The sequence below is a fragment of the Phoxinus phoxinus genome (genome assembly GCF_949152265.1).
Source record: "Phoxinus phoxinus genome assembly, chromosome: 6".
NCBI classification, from domain to species: Eukaryota; Metazoa; Chordata; class Actinopteri; order Cypriniformes; family Leuciscidae; genus Phoxinus; species Phoxinus phoxinus.
The window spans coordinates 2,434,942-2,455,740 of record NC_136881.1 but is presented as its reverse complement, the minus strand read 5'-3'; the positions used below and the strand labels follow the sequence as shown (position 1 = coordinate 2,455,740).

The 20,799-nt window shown below is 36.1% G+C and overlaps 2 protein-coding genes across 2 annotated transcripts in view; one reads left to right on the top strand and one right to left on the bottom strand.

The window, feature by feature from the left end:
- Nucleotides 1-353: 353 nt before the first annotated feature.
- Nucleotides 354-19,437, bottom strand: urp2 (urotensin II-related peptide). The gene is made up of 6 exons (XM_079615427.1): nt 19,330-19,437; nt 18,417-18,610; nt 1,901-2,344; nt 1,127-1,167; nt 895-1,048; nt 354-806 (listed from the first exon to the last, which is right to left on the bottom strand). Exons 3-6 carry the CDS (start codon nt 2,277-2,279, stop codon nt 775-777), a joined length of 606 nt encoding a protein of 201 aa, XP_079471553.1. The 5' UTR covers nt 2,280-2,344; nt 18,417-18,610; nt 19,330-19,437; the 3' UTR covers nt 354-774.
- Nucleotides 19,174-20,799, top strand: part of runx1 (RUNX family transcription factor 1) — a 142,547-nt gene continuing 140,921 nt past the window's right edge. Inside the window, 1 exon segment of the mRNA XM_079615420.1 lies at nt 19,174-19,234. The gene's annotated coding sequence lies outside the window, so the exon portion shown is untranslated.

Below are 20,799 nucleotides of genomic sequence, written 5' to 3'. Positions count from 1 at the left end.
CTTATGACGCCTCATATTAAACGAATCAGAATTCATCAAGTCTTCATGGTTTTAAATTTTTGAAGGTCAAAACACGCATGAAGAACGATATGAAAAGGTCTCCAAGTTTCATCGTGAACTTCGGTTTGTAGGGTCGCCCAAGTAACAGTGCTAGCAATCAGATTAATTAATAAAGCATAATATCAACAGCTTGTCTTCTCGTCGACTCGCATAGTGACCTCTAACTTTGATTAAAAAGTTCGTTGAAACAAACTTTAAGTTGGCTTGAGAAAGTTTGGACCAGATAGTTTGAAAAGGTTTGAAGTTTAAAGTAGTTTGAAGATTAAAGTAGTTTGAAGTTTAAAGTTGCTAGGGTGTTTCTAGAGGGTTGCTAATGTGTTCTGGGTGGTTGCTAGGCGGTTGCTAGGGTATTTTGGGTGGTTGCTAGGGTGTTATGGGTGATAACTTTGACAACTTGTGCAAACACTATTAAAGTAGCCATGCACATCACATGTCCACTGTCTTATTTGTCATTTTGCAATGATCACCGAGAGAGATATCTGTAGAAAAATAAAGTTCTCTTTATTATCACAGTATTTTTGCATGCTTTGTCATTTTTATTGGAGCTTGCAACAAACAACGAAGATGTTGCGGATTGAAGGTTAACAGGGTTTCGTGCACACAATCAAGGGCACACACGTCACAGGGTCAGTCATGTTATTGATGGTCCATTGAGAAGAGTTTACGCATCTATGTTTGAGGACAGGATTTGTTGCTTGGCATCTCAAAGGTTGGTCAGTTCTGAGAGCAGTACTTCCAGAAGCACACTGTGTTCGGGGAAAGATAAATAGTAGTTAATGTATGGGTATAATAACATGACATTTCGTCATCCAAACCGGCTGGTCTGCATCATACCTCTTTTGTTGGTTTTCTTAGCTGACGGAAGAGACTTTTTAAAGGCTTTTCCGTTGAGTTTGGGATCCGTCTGGTCAGTGCTAGCCTTGGGTGAAATCCCACCGCTGTCTATAGTGGTCGCTGTGGTGGACTTCAGGTTTCCATCTGTCACTACCTGCTGGTTACACAATATTATTTGTTTCATGAAGCTCAAATTGAACTTTAGTGTATATGCTTGTGATTGTGAACGTACCATTTTGTTCTTTTTCCCGGTACCTCGCCCATTGCTATTTCCTTCACAAAAAGAAGTGGAAAAAAGCCAAGATTTTATATATAAATAGTTTCAAATGTTTTTTTTGTTTTGTTTTTCACAAAAGTTACGACATTTATTTGATTTAAAGGAACACTTTTTTTGGAAATAGGCTAATTTTCCAACTCCCCTAACTACAGAAGAGTCAAGTTTTAAATATGAAAAATATCGAAACTCTTTGGTCATTTTTTTTGAGAGAGATCTAACGGTCTAATCAGATTCAATGATCTATGCTAAGCTATGCTAAAAGTGCTACCGCCAGACCCGAAGATCGGCTGAATGGATTAGAAAACGGTAAAACTAAACTAACTCTAGGAGAGTTGGAAAATGAGCCTATTTCCAAAAAAAATAATATGATGATCTGATGCTCAAGAAATATGTTGAAAACAGCTTCATATTTTTGTGGAAACCGTGAAACATACACTCTAAAAAATGCTGGGTTGTTTTAACACAAATCTGGGTCAAATATGGACTAATCCAACCATTGGGTTAACATTTTTAATTAAAAAAATTAACCCAACGGCTGGGTTTGTCCATATTTGACCCAAATTTGGGTTGAAACAACCCAGCATTTTTTACAGTGTATATTTATAGGATTCTTTGATCAATAGAAAGTTCAAAAGAACAGTATTTATTTGGAATTTAAATATTTTTGGATCAATTTAATGCATCCTTGTTGAATAAAATGATTTTCTTCAATAGTAAACCCAAGCACACCTCTGGTCATGATGGAGATTCGATGGCTCAGTGTGCTGTTCACTAACTTGTGCAGCTCCTCCAGTGCACTCAGCATCTTCACCAGCTCCTCTCCAGCACCGGTGACGGGATCAGACTGGGATTGTTTGTGTGAAGCGATCGCCTCTGACAGCCTGAGTCTCTTCTTCTCCGTTATCCTCTGGGAGTCGGGAGGACTGGTTGTGCGCTCTGTCCTCAGAGACCCATCACTCGGCTGAATCTCCTCGTGTCCGCCAGAAAGGAGTGTTAGTGTCTTTAACAGATTATTGTCTCTGACATTTGGGCTACTCGTCGCTGTGATTATTTCGTCTAACGCTCTCATTGCTACAGTCTTTCCATCTCCATCGGGAAATGTCGTCATTGGTCGGGTCCTCAGTAGCTTCGCTCGTGCTGGATTGATTTCATCCACGCCGGTTCTCCGTGGATCTGGAGGGAAATACAAACACTTTAAAGTTATTCATACATTTTTTAATTAAAGCTGCAAGCAGCATTTATCGGGTTCAAGCTTTTAAGGCCTTTAAGCACATTAGCATCAAAAGACATTAAGATTTATTTAGCAAGCATTTAACCACTGACATCATAGATGGAAAATACCATTTACAGCCAATACAGGGAATTTACCATATAAATATATGGTTTTCAAAGCTTTTTGACAGTTATAGCGCCACCTATGGTCCGATCTCCATACAACTTTGCATGCTTGTTTATTATGTTATGTCACATATGCCCACCAATCTTTGTGAAGTTCTGAGTTTTTGTCTAGGATTTCTAAGCTTTTGAGTGTATTTTGTCACGCCCCTTTTATAAATGACCCTGTTCCAGCCACCCAAATGCAAAACTTTTTCGATAATTATTGATCTAGCAGAAATGTTTTTATCAAAATTGGAGATATACATTTTTTTCGTCTTGAGGACAAACGGTCTAGGAGTTATGAGCAATTTAGTACTTTTGGTTGCTGTAGCGCCACCTATGGGCCAATCGGGCTCATACTCTGATAGGTTCTCCCCAAATTGAGGCCTACCATCTGGCCAGGTTTATAGTCTCTAGATGTTACAGTTTGGCCTGCACGATCAGTTTTACAATAACTGGTAATTACTTAGTAATTACAATAGGGTTTCAGCATTTCATGCTTGAACCCCTAAAAAAACGTTTTCCATTATAATGGAAGTTTCTATGGATGTTAAAGTTTCTTCATGGAATGCCATTATTTGTAAGAGTGTATTGTGATGTATAGGCCTATCCGAGTGAAACGGCTTCACAAACAAGCACAAATGTGGGCGGGGCTTGGTTTTGTCCATGGGGAATTGATTGGTGGTTTGCTATTGGTGGATCTCATGTGAGTGACAGGTTGCTCCGCCCTCGTCATCAGAAAAGAAAAGAGATGTCGCTGCAAGATGGAGGGGAAGTTACTCTGATTAAAGATTATGATTTCAAAATAATAATAATGTTGTGCACGGATTAATAATAAAAATTAGAATATTGTGCAAAGATTCATTTATTTCAGTAATTCAACTTAAAAGGTGAAACTAATATATTACATGCAAAGTGAGATATTTCAAGCCTTTATTTGTACAAATTTTGATGATTATGGCTTACAGCTTATGAAAACCCCAAATTAAAAAATAAAATATTGTGAAAAGGTTTTAGCTGTAAGTCATAATCATCAAAATTATAGCAAATAAAGGCTTGAAATATCTCACTTTGCATGTAATGAGTCTATATAATATATTAGTTTCACCTTTTAGGTTGAATTACTGAAATAAATTAACTTTTGCACCATATTCAAATTTTTCGAGTTTCACCTGTGAATACTGCAATATTCCATAAAAAATACGAAATTGGGAAATTTAATTTTGTAGACTGCTTTATTGCTCGGTGGAATGTTTCAGCTTCAGAAAAGTGTTTGCATGTCTCTAAAATCCCAGTTTACGGTTGGTATCGGAATGATGCATCCTTCTGTTCTCTGAAAGGGTTTGTCTCATAAGTCCTGTTGACACAGAAGTGTTCCCATACCCATAGAAACAAGGCAATGGGAAATGCCAATGCACTGAAACACCCTGAGAACCTTGAAAAGAGAGACATTCCCAACATCAAACATCCCCTTAAAGGGCCTTTTCTTGGCTTGGACAAACATACACGACATAACAGATGATAAATGCTTCTAGTCCGAGGAACTTTCTAACCCGTCCTTCATCATCATTCTGATCTTAGAGGTGGACGCTGACAAATGGCTTGTTCACACTCATGTACAAACACATGTGGAGCCGCTCGCTGCCGGCGTCCATGTTGACCGAAGTCTTGGGGAAGTCGGAGAGTTGCTTGGACGACCGTTTCGGTGACGTCCTAGGTGCGTATTTTGGACATTTGTAAACTTGCAATCACTCCATTAAAAACACTTAGAAGGAGCTCCAGATAAAATAAGAGTGGTATTATCCTCTTAATCCAAAGGCAATCGTGACCATTGTTGCAGTGAAAAAGTGCACCGCATTCATGCATGTGGTAATAAATTAGCGTGACATATCAGTGCATACATGCACTTACTGATTTAAGAATACTTTTCGTGCGTGTGCATTTAATAACTTTGAGATTTATTGTTGCATGGTGAAGATCCAGGTCAAGACATCCATTAGAATTAACCTAAATGTGATCCGCCGGGACCTAATGACCTAATTCAAGCTTTACATAACCCTACTCGAAACTCCTGAGCCAATTTTAGCAGGAGGACGAGTCCAGAACCTGAATGTGGAACGACAGATTTAAGGTTTGCACACACTGGAAGTGCGGACAGCACAAGACCAACAGAGGACCACGAGAGCCGGCGCCATCTCGCAGTCTGTAGACTTGACGACAGTGAAACTAACATCCAGAGGCATCAAGAAGAGACACACCGGTGAACAGGGTCGACGTCTTACTGATAGATATCAGCTGATCACAGACAACGGTTGTGTATTACACGGTTTCTGAAATGTTAAATATGCAATAAAAGAGTTATCCAATTAAATGTGCACTAATTTCATAAATGTCCAGAACAGAAACCTGAACATTGGATTTCATTTTCATGTTTGATTGTGTTGACATATTGGTGTTAAATATTTTTTTTAACACCACTATGTCTATAACACTCAATAAATCAGAAAACAATGTCAACAGCAAGACATTGTTTTTTTTTTCCATGTTTTTGGGAATAAAAAGTTATGGTCAGAAAGTATATATATATATATCAGTGAATGATATGTGAATAAACCAAAGAGGAGATTTAAGAGGGGGGCTTTAAATATCTATTATTTCTTGTAATTGAAATCTACAGATGCAAATAGATCAAGTGCAATAAGATACACACTTAAATATCTGAAAAAAGGCTAGTCTGGAATAAAACAAATTTTTTTTTAATTAACCAGTCCATAAAAAACAAGTTTTACCATTTATCATCTTGCCTTAATGTCTCAGATGTCTCTCCTTGATAAAAATCAAACAAAAAGATTTAAAAGAAGAGTCCTTTATCTCTCAGATGTTTATGAGAGAAAGATCCAGTAATCTCTCACATGAGTTTCAGAAGACATCTAAAAAATGTCACTACCTGTGCAAAGACGTATATATGCAATCAAAAGTCACAGATTTCTCATTACATTTTCCCAATATCAAATATTCTGAGCTGATATCCACACTGATATGTTTATATGACAACTGTTGATTCCTCTGCTTATGTTTTAATTGCTCCAACGGGAAAAACATCGGAGACAATGTTGATTCTTTTGAAACATGTATAATTCATTAAGATTTAGCATTTGTGAGTGTTTGCAAAGTTGGGACCGTGCACAAAGTTATAAATCAGCGTTCCTGAAGCTCAAATACAGAGCGCATAATGCCAAGGTCAAGAGTTCATCTCCTAGGAGACTATATTCTGCTGAATGCACCTATAAGGCATGAATATATCATGTTATTTAAACATTGCCCTCATTATTTTCAGAAAAGCTGCTTTAGAATGACGTTCTGTGCAAATAAATTTGACTTATAATGCATGAACTAATCAGATGTCTACATTGAATGCATTGGGGAAAAGCATGTGAGCTGGTTTTGACCCGTCTTACCTCCACCAGTTGGTTCTTCAACAGCATCAGGCGTCATCGGAGCAGCGTCCGAGACCGAAGCGACGGTCAGCAGAGCGACTGTGGTCAATACTTTTAACATGTCCACCTTATACATCTCGATGACCTGAAGGTGAGACGGTCCAGCTATACCAAATGAAATCTAAACGAGTGCAATCTTCGTCTTCGCCACGCTCTTGTACACGGATGCGCCTCTAAGATGAGAAGGCTTGTCAAGTGTGCTGTACTTTACAGTGTTTTCTCTACCGTCACCCCACATCCACCGGCGCTTTTAAACCGAGACACCCACGCCGACACCGACCAATCAGGCGGCTCGTTGTGTGACATTTGGGGTTGTGTTTGGTGTCGGGGTCTCCATTGTGCAGGTGGCGGCAGGCATGGGCCCTTCTGCGTCAGAGGCCCTTTTTACTCCGGCCCCTGCGCAAACACATTAAGAAGTGCCTTATCACTGCTTACACAGCAGCGCAGCCGATGACTTTATCCACTCCTCATCAGGGTCAAAAGGGCCATCCCGAATCGGGACGACGTTTGATGCGTGCGCCAATGCAAATAGCCTTCATGCATATGAGAAGAAATTAGCATGAGCTGAAGTGCGTTTGATGACTATGATGCAGTGCTGCATTTAAACTAATTATAAACTAGTCATATAAAAAAATGTTTTATTATATGGTGTGTTTTTTTTAAATATATATATAGAAGTATATTGTAAAACTAAGGAGCATTTTGACATGTCAATCATGAATATTTATAAATAACTTATTTAGGATGGAATCTGAGTTAGTTTTCTCTCTTGACTCTAGATCTGTTATATTTTTATAAACATAATTTTAATTAAACAGCATCATTTACCTGTCCATGAGTTTTGATGTCGGTGCAGCACTTTTTTTCAGTGTTATTTGTGTATATTATTATAGTATTTATTCATATTTTCAAATTAACTTTTAATTTTACTTCAGGTTTTAGTGATTTTGTGCTTTTGTCAGTTTTATTAGTTAAAAATAAGAATATAGAGCTTTAATTAATCAATTAATTTCAGTTTTAGTTATTTTAGAACTTCAGCTTAAACTTCAGTTGCCCCATTTATGTATTCATCTAGTATTTATGTAATATTTTTGGTTTATTTTCAATTAACTACAATTAGTATTATTCAACGTATATATAAATTAACTTATTAGGGTGTTTTATAGGCATATATATATATATATATATATATATATATATATATATATATATATATATATATATATGTATTAGTTTTCTCTCTTGACTCTAGATCTGTTATATTTTTATAAAAATAATTTTAATTAAACAGCATCATTTACCTGTGTCCATGAGTTTTGATGTCGGTGCACCACTAATTTTCAGTGTTATTTGTGTGTATTATTATTTATTCATATTTTCAAATTAACTTTTAATTTTGTGATTTTGTGCGCTTGTCAGTTTTAGTAGTTAAAAAAAAAATATAGAGTATATTTAATATATTTTAGTACTTCAGCTTAAACTTTAGTTGCCACATTTCTAATTTTCATTTATGTATTCATCTAGTATTTATGGAATATTTTCGGTTTATTTTCAATTAACTTCAAATAGTATTATATAAATTAACTTATTAGGGTGTTTTATAGGCCTATACACACACACACACACACACACACACACACACACACACACACACACACACACACACACACACACACACACACACACACACACACACATATGTTTATATATCACTCTAAAGAATGTTGGGTTGTTTTAACCCAATTTTGTCAAATATGGACAAACCCAAACGTTGGATCAAAAATGCAATTAAAAAAATTAGAGTGTATTTTTTAGAGTGCATTTTTTAGAGTGTATATATATACATACATACATACATATATACATACTTACATATATATTGACTCACTAGGGTGTTTTGGATGGTTGCTAGGGTGTTTCTAGGCTGTTCTGGATAGTTGCTAGGCAGTTGCTAGGGTGTTCTAGGTGATTTCTTACTGGCCCAAGTGAAAAGAATGAATCTTCAAATAAATTAAATGATGTCTTCTAGCCTACATTTTTTTTTGCATTTATGCGCATTTTATAGTCCGCCTCATGATTTGAGAAATCATTAGAATATGAGCAATATGAGCAATAGTGCCATCTCCAATATAGCAAATTACTCTAGGATGCAAATACTAAAATGTGTAAGGTTTGCTCGCTCCTGAACTTCTGGAAGGTTTTGTGTGAGAAAAGGACCGTGTTCCTGCGGCTGAAAGTTAATGACACGGGAAGAGTCTGTTTCTGTTTGCTCTGGGCCGTGATGTCAGGAGAGCGGGACGGGAATGCGCTCAGAACTGATGAACGGACTCAATGCGAGACTCAGTTGCTGGGAAGAGAGAAGCTAACCTGAGAGCATCCAGTAATTCATTACCCTTTAGGGCCTGAATACAGTCATCGCTTCTGTGAGGAAGCTTCAAAACTTCAACCTTTGCCTGCATGCGGTGGACAAGAAATAGCCTTTTCTTATTTGTTTGTAGCAGTTTTGGAGTCAAAACCAGAACAAAACCCAAGAGCCGGTCAGATCAAGGACCAGCATTCATGTTCCTTGCTGAGAGCAACAGAAGTCTTGTTCTGCAACAGAAAAGCAAAAATGTTTCATAGCCGTTTTTACCTAGAGCCAGATTTTTTTCAGATGGCTTTTAAATTGATATTTTTTCCTGTCAGGTCACCAGGTTTGTTTTGTTATTGCTGAAATCTTTCACTAGAGGTCAGTGTTGGATTTCATTTCGCATGTTCTGTATCTGATGACAATTTCAGAGATAGAAACAAGATGATCTGTTTAATCGTAATCATACATTTTTGTTTCGACTACTACACATATTTTAAACTGAAAACACATCTGTTTACCCGCCCATTTATACTGTGCTGCATTATTTTAATTCTGTGTATGTCATTATTTTACGTATTCATTTTAGTCCATTTTAAAATGTACTTTCTATGGCTTTCATTTATTATATCATTTCATTTCATTTATGTCTTTTGTGCTTTCAGGTCCATTTTAAATTCAGTCGTAATCTTAAAGTATTGTAAATTTGACCTTTAAAATTTTTCATTTCTAATCAAAAGTTTGTTTGTTTTTTAAACAAATTATTCTTTCTGATTCAGCAAGGATGCATTAAATTGACCAAAAGTGACATTTATAATGTTACAAAATACTAATTTGAAAATAAATGCTGTTCTTTTGAACTTTCTATTCATCACAGAATCATGAAAAATAATATGCATCACAGTTTCATCAGAAATATGAAGCAGCACAACTGTTCTCAACATTAATAATAATAATCATACATGTTTCTTGAGCTGCAAATCATCATATTATACAGATTTCTGAAGGGTCATGTGACACTGAAGACTGGAGTAATGATGCTGAAAATTCAGCTTTGATCACAGGAATAAATTACACTTTACTATATACATTTATTTACATAGCAAATAGCTATTTTAAATTGTAATAATATTTCACAATATGACTGTTTTTAACAGTATTTTCTGATCACACACTGTTTTTATCTTTTGTCAAATCAACTTCGATAACATACTATTTTGAGTTTATTACACAATTCTTCGTGATTGTAATAACTCAATTTTTTTATTACAACAAACTCAAAATTTTAAGGCAACAAGGTAACTTGCTTTTTTAAGTTAAACCAACTTTTTTTTTTTTTTTACAGTGAATGCACCCTTGGTGAGCAGAAGAGACTTCCTTCAAAACTATTAACAAATCTTACGCACCCCAATCCTTTGAACGCTAGTGTAATGTGAATATCACATTCTTAAATGATTAAGAAAGAAAAATGGACAATATCTGAATATGAAATATTTCCATTGAGACTTTAGTAAAAAGCACACACATGTCCACAATTGCAAGAATACAGATTTTAGCAGCTCAATTGCACGATGAGGAGGATGAAAGTGAGCAGAGAGGAGATGAAGACGAGTGTGAGGCTGGACAGAGGAGGGAAGGGAAGGTCAGGCCGCAGAAAAGAGCGATTTGTTTTCAGTGAAACTCGAGCGCGCACCCCCACTTACCGCCGGCGCAGGCTAGCGGAATCAATTACCACTTGTCAGGATGAAACCAAAGCCATGCAACACAATAAGGGCACGACCTAAGAATTTCTGTGTGAGCTGCTGTGTGTGTGATTGTGATTTTGGTGGTGACTTTTATTTGTTTGTTTGTACAGAGCAAGGCCCAGGCCCAAATATCAATATCAATTTATTTTATTTTTAATATTCAATCAATATTTTGGCCTCTTTCTCTATTTTTATAAGTCTGTGTTATATAAATAAAAAGGTTCAGAAAGCTTTATGTTTTTGTGGAAATACATTTTTGGGAATTTCTATTCTTTGATGTAAATAAAGTTCAAAAGAACAACATTTAGGCTACTAAAAATATAAATATTTGGTGGAATTATGTCTTTACTGTCACTTTTGATCATTTTAATGTGCCCTTACAATATCAATATCAATTTATTTTAATATTCGATCAATATGTTGGCTTCTTTTTCTATTTTCATAAGTCTGTGTTATATAAATAAAAAGGTTCAGAAAGTTGGTTCAGATAGCTTTATGTTTTTGTGGAATTTCTATTCTTTGATTAAAAGAAAGTTCAAAAGAACAGCATTTACTGAAAATATTAATATTTGGTGGAATTATGTCTTTACTGTCAAATAAAAAGGTTCAGAAAGGTTTTTTGGGTATAGTACTATGGAAGTACCTTGGAGAACATAACTGTAAATAACATAAAAATGTTAATCATTCAGTGTATTGTTAAAAGAAATCCATTGTTTTTACTAAATAAAACTGGCAGCTGTTCATTGCCAGAATGATTCTGTAAAATGTCAACATATTAAAGGAACAACCAGTAAATGTAAAACTGCAATTTAGGGAAATTACATTATAAACCAGTAAATCCATCCAACAGCCTTTTCTGATGAACTATGCCATGCTCAAATCTGTTCTGTGTTTTTGACATCCACCATAATAACACTGCTGGTAAAGAGAAAAGACACATGATGAATCAAAGTTCATCACAAGTAGCTTTTCCACAAGCTGAGGGAAATACCAATACATAGAAGGTACATTGTCATACACACAAATACAAAACACCAACATGGTAACCCACATGACATTAAAATAATGCAATAAACATTCATTTAACAACATAAAACCCTGATGTGCATGACCGATAACACAAATAATTTGCTAACATTCCCATTAAGTTATGAAAATGTTCAAAATATGATTTTTTTTAACGTTTTAAAAACTTTTTTTCTTTAATAGAACATTAAGGTAACATTCCACTTGATCATTTTGCAAACATTGTGGGAATGTTACTTTTAAATGTTCTAAATAATTAGTAACAGTTTAAAAAATGTCAGACGAACATCCAACTAAGCCTTTTCAGATAAATCATTCAATGAACGATGTATACATGTTTTTGTGCTAACGTTCTGAGAACATCATTACCTTCATTTCTATAACACTTTATACAATACAGATTGTTTCAAAGGCAGCTTTACAGTGATCAACAGGGGGGGAAATCAGTAATGTACAGTTCTTTATGCAGTAACACTTTCCTTCCACAAAATACGAGATACTGTACCTCTCGTTTTTTCAGGGGTTTTTTCAGCTTAGGAAGACCAACAGCCAATACATTCATAGAATATAGTCATAAAATAAAGTGAGAAAGTAGAGGACAGATTGATGGTCTTACTTTAAGACCAGATAACTTTGAACGAACATTCTTTTAAAGCTACTAGAAGAATGTTTGTTCATAACTTTGTCAGAAAGTTACCCAATATTCCCATCTCATACGATCCACATTCTGCACATTAACTGAATAATATGGCATATTTGCCTGGCAACTGACATTATTATATGCAGAAAGAATTGTTTATTGTTAGTTAGCATTATTGATAAAAAATAATAATTGATTAAACATAGGCATATTTATCAAATTGCAATTTGCCGTTGTTTCCGTGTGATTTTAGCACAGTTAGGGTTTGCATCATATATCATACATATTATCTACTTAATTTTTATTGGCCTTCTTTTCTTACAGACGTAAGCACATTTCTCTGGTTGTTTCTGGTGTGTTGAATCAAGTGTAGTGTGTGTGTGTGTGTGTGTGTGTGTGTGTGTGTGTGTGTGTGTGTGTGTGTGTGTGTGTGTGTGTGTGTGTGTGTGTGTGTGTGTGTGTGTGTGTGTGTGTGTGTGTTGTATGGCAGAGGGCCGCCGTCAGCTGTCACTCTACACCTCACGGACGCTGTGGCTCACCAGAGGCCAGTGTGGTTCAGGGAAGGTTTGGAAACGTCTGAAACCTCTAACCACAGGAGCAGGCCGGCCACCCAAGCCGACAGACTGTGGGCGAGAGCCAATATCTGCTGCGCTGGTGCCACCCGCTGCTGTGCCACACACGGGCCCAAAGACACTTACCGCAAAACATCATTGAGTTACAGCCGACAGACCGCTGGAGGTGCTACAACAAACATGCCGCAGTTAAATATGAACACATCTTCTGTGTGTTTTTGGCTGTATTGCTATATTTGTTGTTTAAAACAATTTAGATATTACATTACCGCTACTGGTCAATTGTATATGTCTTTAAGCTCACCAAGGCTGCATGTACTTGTTAAAAAATACAGTAAAACTGTAATATTGTGAAAGTGAGGGTATAAATAAAGGGACTAATCAACATAACGTGGAACAGGTGCGTGACTCAAATCAGAAACCATGGTGACCAATAATGACCAAAGACTCAGGAACAAAACAAAACCAAACATGAACAAAACGAATCTAAACTAAAACACAATTAAACCATAGATAACGCTTATAGATGCAAAGGTGAATTTTCGGCATCATTACTCCAGTCTTCAGTGTCTGATTGCTACTCAAGAAACATTTGTTGTTATTATCAACGTTGAAAACGGTTGTCTTGCTTTATGTTTTTGTGGAAAAACATTTTGGGGAATTTCTATTATTTGATGAAAAGAAAGTTCAAAAGAACAGCACTTACTGAAAATATCAATATTTTGTGGATCTTTACTGTCACTTTTGATAAATTTAATGTTTCCTTACTGAATAAAATATGAATTTCCTAAAAATATGTGTTAAAAATAAAGATTCGAATAGAGGTTTTCACAGTGGTGTCATAGAAGAACCATCTTTGGTTCCCTAAAAAACCTTTCAGTGATATTCTTACTGTAAAGAACTTTTTAATAATCTGAAGCTTCATGGAACCACCGATGCCAGTCAAGAACCTTTATATTTAAGTGTAGAGAGTATCTGTGATTGGACTAAACCTCACTGAGATTGAGACATCTAGAACTGGTCACTCCTTTATAACTCAGAATGACAGCTTGATCTACAATATTACAGCACTGTATAAATATCACAGAGACCACAATGTGACAGACACGAGTCTTTCGACTGAAGCACGGCAGATCCGAGAAGAGATGTGAGGGGAATGGTAACAGATAGGATGAGGAATGAAAGGAAAGAGCAGTTTCCATCGGCTGAGAGCGTGTGGAAGTGTCCTGAAGGAAATCGAGGCCGACGCTGCGACTGATTGGTTACTATTAGGAGACACTAATGGGTGTGACATTGATAAGGGCCGTAACCCGATCGCATGTTTTTAGTGCTAACTTCTGCACTCCCGTCCAGCCATCAATCATTATTGCACGCCGAGCGAACTCCCTCGGCTCGCTAAATATTTAATCAGCTTTAAAAAAGATTACGGGCCAAAATGGAGAGAAAATGATCACGGCCTTTTCTTTTTCTCCCTCTAAGTCTTCCGCTCTTTTCAGTGTCTGTTTGTATTCTGACAAAAAAAAAGTAAAAAAAGTGCCAAAATTATATCTTTAAGGGCCCAACAGCTGTTAGTTTGTATTAAAATGACTATCAATAGTGTTAATAACAGCTATTAGCTGTTCATTTAGTAAGTGGTAACTTACAATTGTTAGGCTATCTGAAAGAGCTTTTCTAAAAACCTGATTTAACTAAGAAAAGTTGTGTTGTTGGTATAAATGAATGTATTGAATGACATATAATAGATTTGGATTTGAATAAAAGCAGTTTAATTTTTTTTCAGTTTTCAGTATATCAATGTGATACTGTAGGCTATTAAAATATTTTGAATTATTCTTAATTTTCTGTTTTCATTTTAATTGTAAAGTTTAAGTAATTTTGTTGTGTGTTTTGCCATTTTCATTAGTTTTTGTCTTTTAAAGTTTTATTTATGTGTGTCTATCGTTTTTTATTTTTTATTTTTTTTTGTAGATCAACTTAAAACTTAATGAAAATGACAACTAGCAACTTGGATCAAATAAAATGTTTAAAAAAAAAAATTTTATACCAAACTTTTTTTTTGTATAAATAATGTATTTAGGTAGATTCAGTTAAACAAAATAACTATTTTTTAATCATATTTTTAATTATAGTTCTTATTTTTTTGTTTTCATTTTAATTTGAGTAAAATTTTAAGTCATTTTGCTGTGTGTTTTTGTCATTAGCTTTGTTTTTAAATATATATATATATTTTTTTTTTTTTATAAAATGCCTTTTATAATATTTTTTTAATTAATTAAATTTTAAATGGTATCAGCTTTAGTTAACTAGCTGATTGGGCAAGATAACTTTGTACCTTATCTACCTAAAAGGTGCGTATTACACCCTAATTATGTACCCTTAAGGTAGGCTACCTACTATATGAACTTATGATACAAAGATTTCCTTGTGAATGACATTCATTGCTCTTTATCATTTTGCTGTTGCATGTTAAGCATTTGGCAGGTGCTTTAATCCAACGTGGCTTACAGTGCATGTATACATTTATTTGGGAAAGGAACCCATGCTACTGTAGCTTGGCATTGCTGGCGTGTCAAAGAATATTACACGTCCAAAAACCGTTTGGTGATTTTTTTTGTTACTTAATCCCACATTTCTCCCACAAATGTTTGAATGACTTCCTCCGAAACGGATGCAGTAGTTTAGTGCATAATATTTAATCCTATCCACACATGTTCAGCGCTCACAGCTGTCATCGGCCCTCCGTCCCGGGCCATTGACACATTCCCAAAGTCACCGGACACCTGAGCCCGTGCTGCTTCCACCAGAGCCATAATTAAAGTATAAGTTACTGCATACAGCACGGTGTCCGGTGACCAGAGCAGAGACCCGATACCTGAGGCTCTGGTTCTACAGCACCGGCTCCCCATTAGCAGGTATGAATTATACATTCAGTACCATGGTACTTATAGCACAGAGAGAGGGAGGGAAAGCGAGAAGGATGGCAAGAGAGAAACAAGTGATAAAAGAGAGTAAATGATCAGTGAGAGACAGGTGGACATTGAATCAGGGAAGGTTGTTGGAATGAAACACTGCAGAGAGAGAGAGAGAGAGGGGGGGGGGGGGCATTAACCTTGGCTCAAAGTGCATGATGTCATAATGATGTGTTTTATCTCTGAGTGCCATCATTTAAATTCTCCTATCAAAACTGTGTAGTGTTTTGCTGTTATTTTCCACATCTTCTGACCGATTTAGACGAGTGTTCCCGATTTTAATCAATAATAATTATTATTTTTTAAGATTGCACTCACAAAGAGCACTGTCTCGATTAAATATTTAAGAGGTGATAATAAATAGAAATTTTAAAAAAATGCATAATTGCTTTAGAAATTGTCTTTTTAAATAGATTTGATTAATTTCTGTGACTTTTAAAGATTTTATTATTTGCCTTTTTAGGTCTGGAAATCACAATCAAAATATGATTACAATTTAAAGTTTAAAAGTGTTTTCTGTACGTGAATATATTTTTAAATGTAATTTATTCCAGTCATTACTCTTCAGTGTCACATTTTCTTTAAAAAAAATTTATAATAGATTTTATTCATTTCCGTGACTTGTAAAGGCTGTTTTAGGTCTGAAAATCACAATTTTGTGATCTTTAAAACGCACATATAGAGTAATAATAATAATAATAGTTTAATGCGTACATTAGAAGCATTTCAATAGTTTAAAAAAAAAAAAATTCAAACATTGGCGCCAAATTGCAGCTAGCGGACAACAGGAAGCGCTCGAGCGTCCCAGGCGACGATTGACATTTTCAATTAGGTATTTATTCATTATTTATCATATTATTATAGTTATACATATAGTTATTATAGTTTTAATAAGTTTAAATAATTTAAAATAGTTTTGTTTAAAAACGTTCGAGAGGTTTCGGCTAATGTTGACATGATGAACTAAGTCAAACTGCAGTTGTGCGAGACGATCCTCAACAGACTGCACCTCAAAAATATTAATTATTTAAAAAAAAGACACGATATTATTCACACACTGACTGCAAAACTTGACATATACAATTCGCATGCTTCAAACTGACCCACCACATTCAGCGGATGATTTTATCGCTCCTCACAGGGAAGAAATGAGCTGAAGAAACCTGATCCGGGTCAGAAAACCTCCGAAGAAGAGCATCTACCAATCGAAGGCCCTGGAGTCACTTTTCAAGGCATGTTATACCTAGATTGAATTGATACAGGCTTTCCTGTAGCCCAAACAGGGACCGTGGTATTTAGAAATTAGGAGGCAAACTAAGTCTTCACAGTTTTTTTAGGTTATTTTTTTATAGATCAAATGTAAATTCATGTCCCAGTTACACTTAATGTTGTCACATTTTCTTGGTTACATAAAGGTTACACCATGTCCTAACCAGACGCCATGCGATAAGATTCCAGCGACAAATAATTTGTCTGTCCACAGACGGGACGCGACTGCGAGATGCGTAACAATCAATCAAAACCCACAGCCAATCAGAAGAGCGTGTGGGCGGAGTCTCGCGGCGAGTGCACAGCACCAGAGACGGCATTCGCAAGAAAATGGATAAGCAGCTAGCTAACTTACATAATTAAATTCACAAATATTACACCATTTAAACATTATTAAAATACACAGGCTACCGAGTTACTAAAACAATCTTTGTCAAATAATACACTTGTTTGTTCACAGTTTGAACGTTCTTGTTTCCATTAGGTTAATTTCAAGATCTGAGGTGAATTATCCACTGTTGCTTTTACAGCTACAAAGCTGGAGCACTAAATGATATTCAAAGTCACATGACAAGCTTTTAACATTAAATAAAGCACATAAACAGCACCTGAGATTATCAGTGCCACACTTTGTGTTCGTTGTTCCAGTGCGACGTCGCAGAAAAATAGAAACCGTTTCTAAAATAGAGTCGTCGGGTGTCGCCGTGGCGGCTGGTTAGCACAAAAACTCTGATTAACACGGAAAAGACGCGTTTTATCGCGCGTCGCGTCGTGTGTAGTTGGGACACGGTGTAAGAGGAAATGCCTAATAAATAAATAAAATGTGTGCTTTGAATGCAATGTAAGTTGTTTTGCATAAAAGTGTCTGCCAAATGCATAATGTACGTTATATAAAATGTGTCTTAAATTTATAAAGTTCTTTACAAGAAATAAACAGACTCGATTTTTTTTTTTGATGGAAAAAGTCTGAGTACGTAGCCTGGGTTTCCTCTGGAGACCATGGACCTGATTTTCGCCTCGTTTAGGGAACCAATCACAGAACGGGGAGGGAGCAGCAAGACGATGACGACATCATTGCGACACAACTAAGCAGTTTGTTTATATCTATGGATTCAACATGGCAGCAGACGCGAAGCTACCTTTTGATGCAGCCTTAGATATTGTTCTGTTAGTTTAGATCGCAATTTTATTTAGAAAAAAGAGCAGCGTTTGGCGTTAAACCATTTCTCTACATACGTCATCTGGTATAATGGAAACAATTGGCTATAAGCTACGTACAGGCACATTTGATAGACATTCTTAGCACCCAATAAACGGCGCCGGCGCATTCGTAAACCACGCCTCAAATACGAGAAAATGCACATGTGGTTCCCAGACCCAAGTCTCAACGAGAATTGGGTCTGGCGTTAGCCAGGCTACTGAGTACAGGTATTTGTGTGTGTGTGAGTGTGTGTGTGAGTGTGTGTGTGTGTGTGTGTGTGTGTGTGTGTGTGTGTGTGTGTGTGTGTTGATATGCAGTTGGGTGTCAGACTTTGGCATCTGTTGTATGCAAGAGAAGCAGCTGAGAAATTAAAAAGATCTAATTTGTGATTTTTCTGTCTTTGGTTCAGGGGTCAGTGGGTTGGTCGCGAGTCAAACTCTGGGGTGGGTTTTGACAGTGACAGCCGATACACTTCATCTGTGATTACAGGACTTTTCCATCTCATGGCACTGCTGCAACTCCCACAATATTGATCCTCTAATAAAAGTCAACATGGAGAAGCAGAAAGATGCAGAATGAAATTACTGCCATCTCTTTCTTACCTTCTCTCTCTGTCTTTCAGCTTTAGCTCCTTGGCTCCGCCTCCATTTCTCCGGGTTTGGCACAGCGGATGCGATCCGTCTTTGACAGATGTGGCGACTGGGACAGAAGTGAAGTAGATGAAGACAGATTCTGACGTGTGTGTTCTGGGTGAGGAGATGGTGAAGAAGCGGCAGAAGCATTGCTGCACAAGAGTCTGAAAGAATGCAATGATATTATTTATTTCTTGTCATCATCATATCCATCTTCAAATATTGAATAAAATATTGCATTCAAAAAGTGTGAAGATGGAAATAATTTTCATTTCGATTAATAATCATCTTTTTTTGCAGACAGATGGTGTAGTTACAACATCTACCAGCAGGGTATAGCCAAACCTGTAATATTCCTTTAACTAGGAGGATAAACATTATCCTTCAGGAAGTGACATCATAATTTTAGAGGGAAAACAGACGGCACAAATATTATTAAGTATTGCCAATGGGTTTGGTGGATTCTGTGATGTTTTGTGGTGTTGTGAGTTGGTTTAAAACATCCTGCATCCCGTCCAATCAAATGATCCATTCATTTAGAAAATATTAACATTTCAAAAGCTGGTTTAGCAAATATCAAAATTAAGTTCACAGTCTCATGAAAACTAGGAATCACTTAGTTTAGCTTTTTAATCTCTTGCAATTGACCGTTCGCAAAGACACGCCCCCCTTAATTACTGTAGTAGCTTTGTCCGACAAGCCACGCCTCTCTCACGCCACACCATGTTCTCACGCAGTGAAAAATACATCGTGGAGCAGAGGACACTGACAACACGCCGACAGACAAGGTTACTTTTCGGTTACTTTTGATATTAAACATATTAAACACAGTCTCACCATTCAAATTTGGTAATTTTTTTAAAGAAATGTAAACAATAAATACCGTTTTGTGGCTCTGTGTCGTGCACAGATCGTTGTAGAGCCTCAGTTAAAGCTGCTCGTGAACCGATCATCTCTTCCTTCTAGTTCATTTATAGCATCAAATAAACATGAATGAACATAAGAAGGAATGTTTTTTTTTAACAGTGGAAAGTTCAAATCCTCCCATGTTAAGGTTAATCTACTAACTCTCCTGACTGCGTTTGTCGTACAAAATGGCGGATGGCGAAGTATGATTGGTCAGATCACCTGTCAATCAAGCTCCGCGAAGGGTCAATTACGTATTCAATAATCAGTATTTAAATAAAGTTGGTAAAACGTAGTTGGATCATGAATATTATGCATTTTTATTTATTTATTTGACGTGTCATGATATTTTTTTTTAAATTGTTTTCAAGCCATGAAGGTCTACAGTGGGTCTGTTGTTGATCTAATTCCCTGCTTTATGGTTGTCTTGCTATGTAACAACATAATGTTGTTGTGCATGTTGGCTGTACTACATTAAATGCGTTTTCATTTCCCATTATTCGCATTAACTCTTTTTCTTTTCGTTTTCTAAGTCAAAAACCACCTCAAGCGAGCTTAACTTTTTTTGCGAATTCTTTTTTCAGAAATTCGCTGTTTCTGATGCAATACTTTTAACATCGCATAAAAACAGGGTGATTGAAAGAAGTGAATTTTGCAGGCAACACGTTTTCCAACATTAATTATTTAAAAAAAAACTGCATTTTTTTATTTTTTTTATTTTATTCTTCAAGAATTACATCCTTGATTTTCTTTTTTTTCTTCTCAGACAGGCGGATACAGTGAGAGCAGTTTTCCTGTTTGTTATTTTGACGTTCGGCATTGGATTATTAAAAACAGGTCAAAACAACACACTGACTGCGAAATTGTATAATTTGTACAAATCAACAAAAACACATTTAGTTACTTCACAGAAGTAAAAGGACACGGTGGGTCTGATCATTGTGGAGATATTTATACATGTGGCCACAATAACTAAAAAAAAAATGAACTAGGAAGGTTGTGCACTTTACATATATTTATATTTAGTTTACTTATAATAATTGTATTTGTTGACTTGAAATGTTTTTTTCTTTTAAAGCAGCACTCAGTAGGTTTGGAAATGTCTTCGCTGTTTTCTCGCAGGTCCCGCCGGCCCAAAGTTGCAAGTGTGGTTTTTCCGCTCACAGGCGCTCGGGGGGTGCGAGACGACCACCATTCAACCCGAAAAAAGTCATATAACTATTCCAATGACTCCGAAGCTGTTCGGTTAACGTAAAAAAAGTTACTTAGAGCACCTTTAAGGTCCACGTAATTATGTCTCAACTTAACAGTACAAAATCCTAATGCGTTGTCTAAACACAAACCATTTATGTTAAGTACAAAACTCTTACATCCAGAGGGTGGCGGTATAGTGTGACGCCAATTGCCATTTTGTCCAAACTTAATTTGATTGTGTTCAATCTGCTTA

Bases quoted from the DNA above. Each gene is read 5' to 3' on its own strand.
- urp2 (XM_079615427.1), bottom strand. From the start codon at position 2,279: ATGACGACATTTCCCGATGGAGATGGAAAGACTGTAGCAATGAGAGCG. The intron at 1,168-1,900 runs GTGTGCTTGGGT...CTTTTTGTGAAG, and splicing joins AATCTCCATCATGACCAGAG to GAAATAGCAATGGGCGAGGT. The intron at 1,049-1,126 runs GTACGTTCACAA...TGTAACCAGCAG, and splicing joins CCGGGAAAAAGAACAAAATG to GTAGTGACAGATGGAAACCT.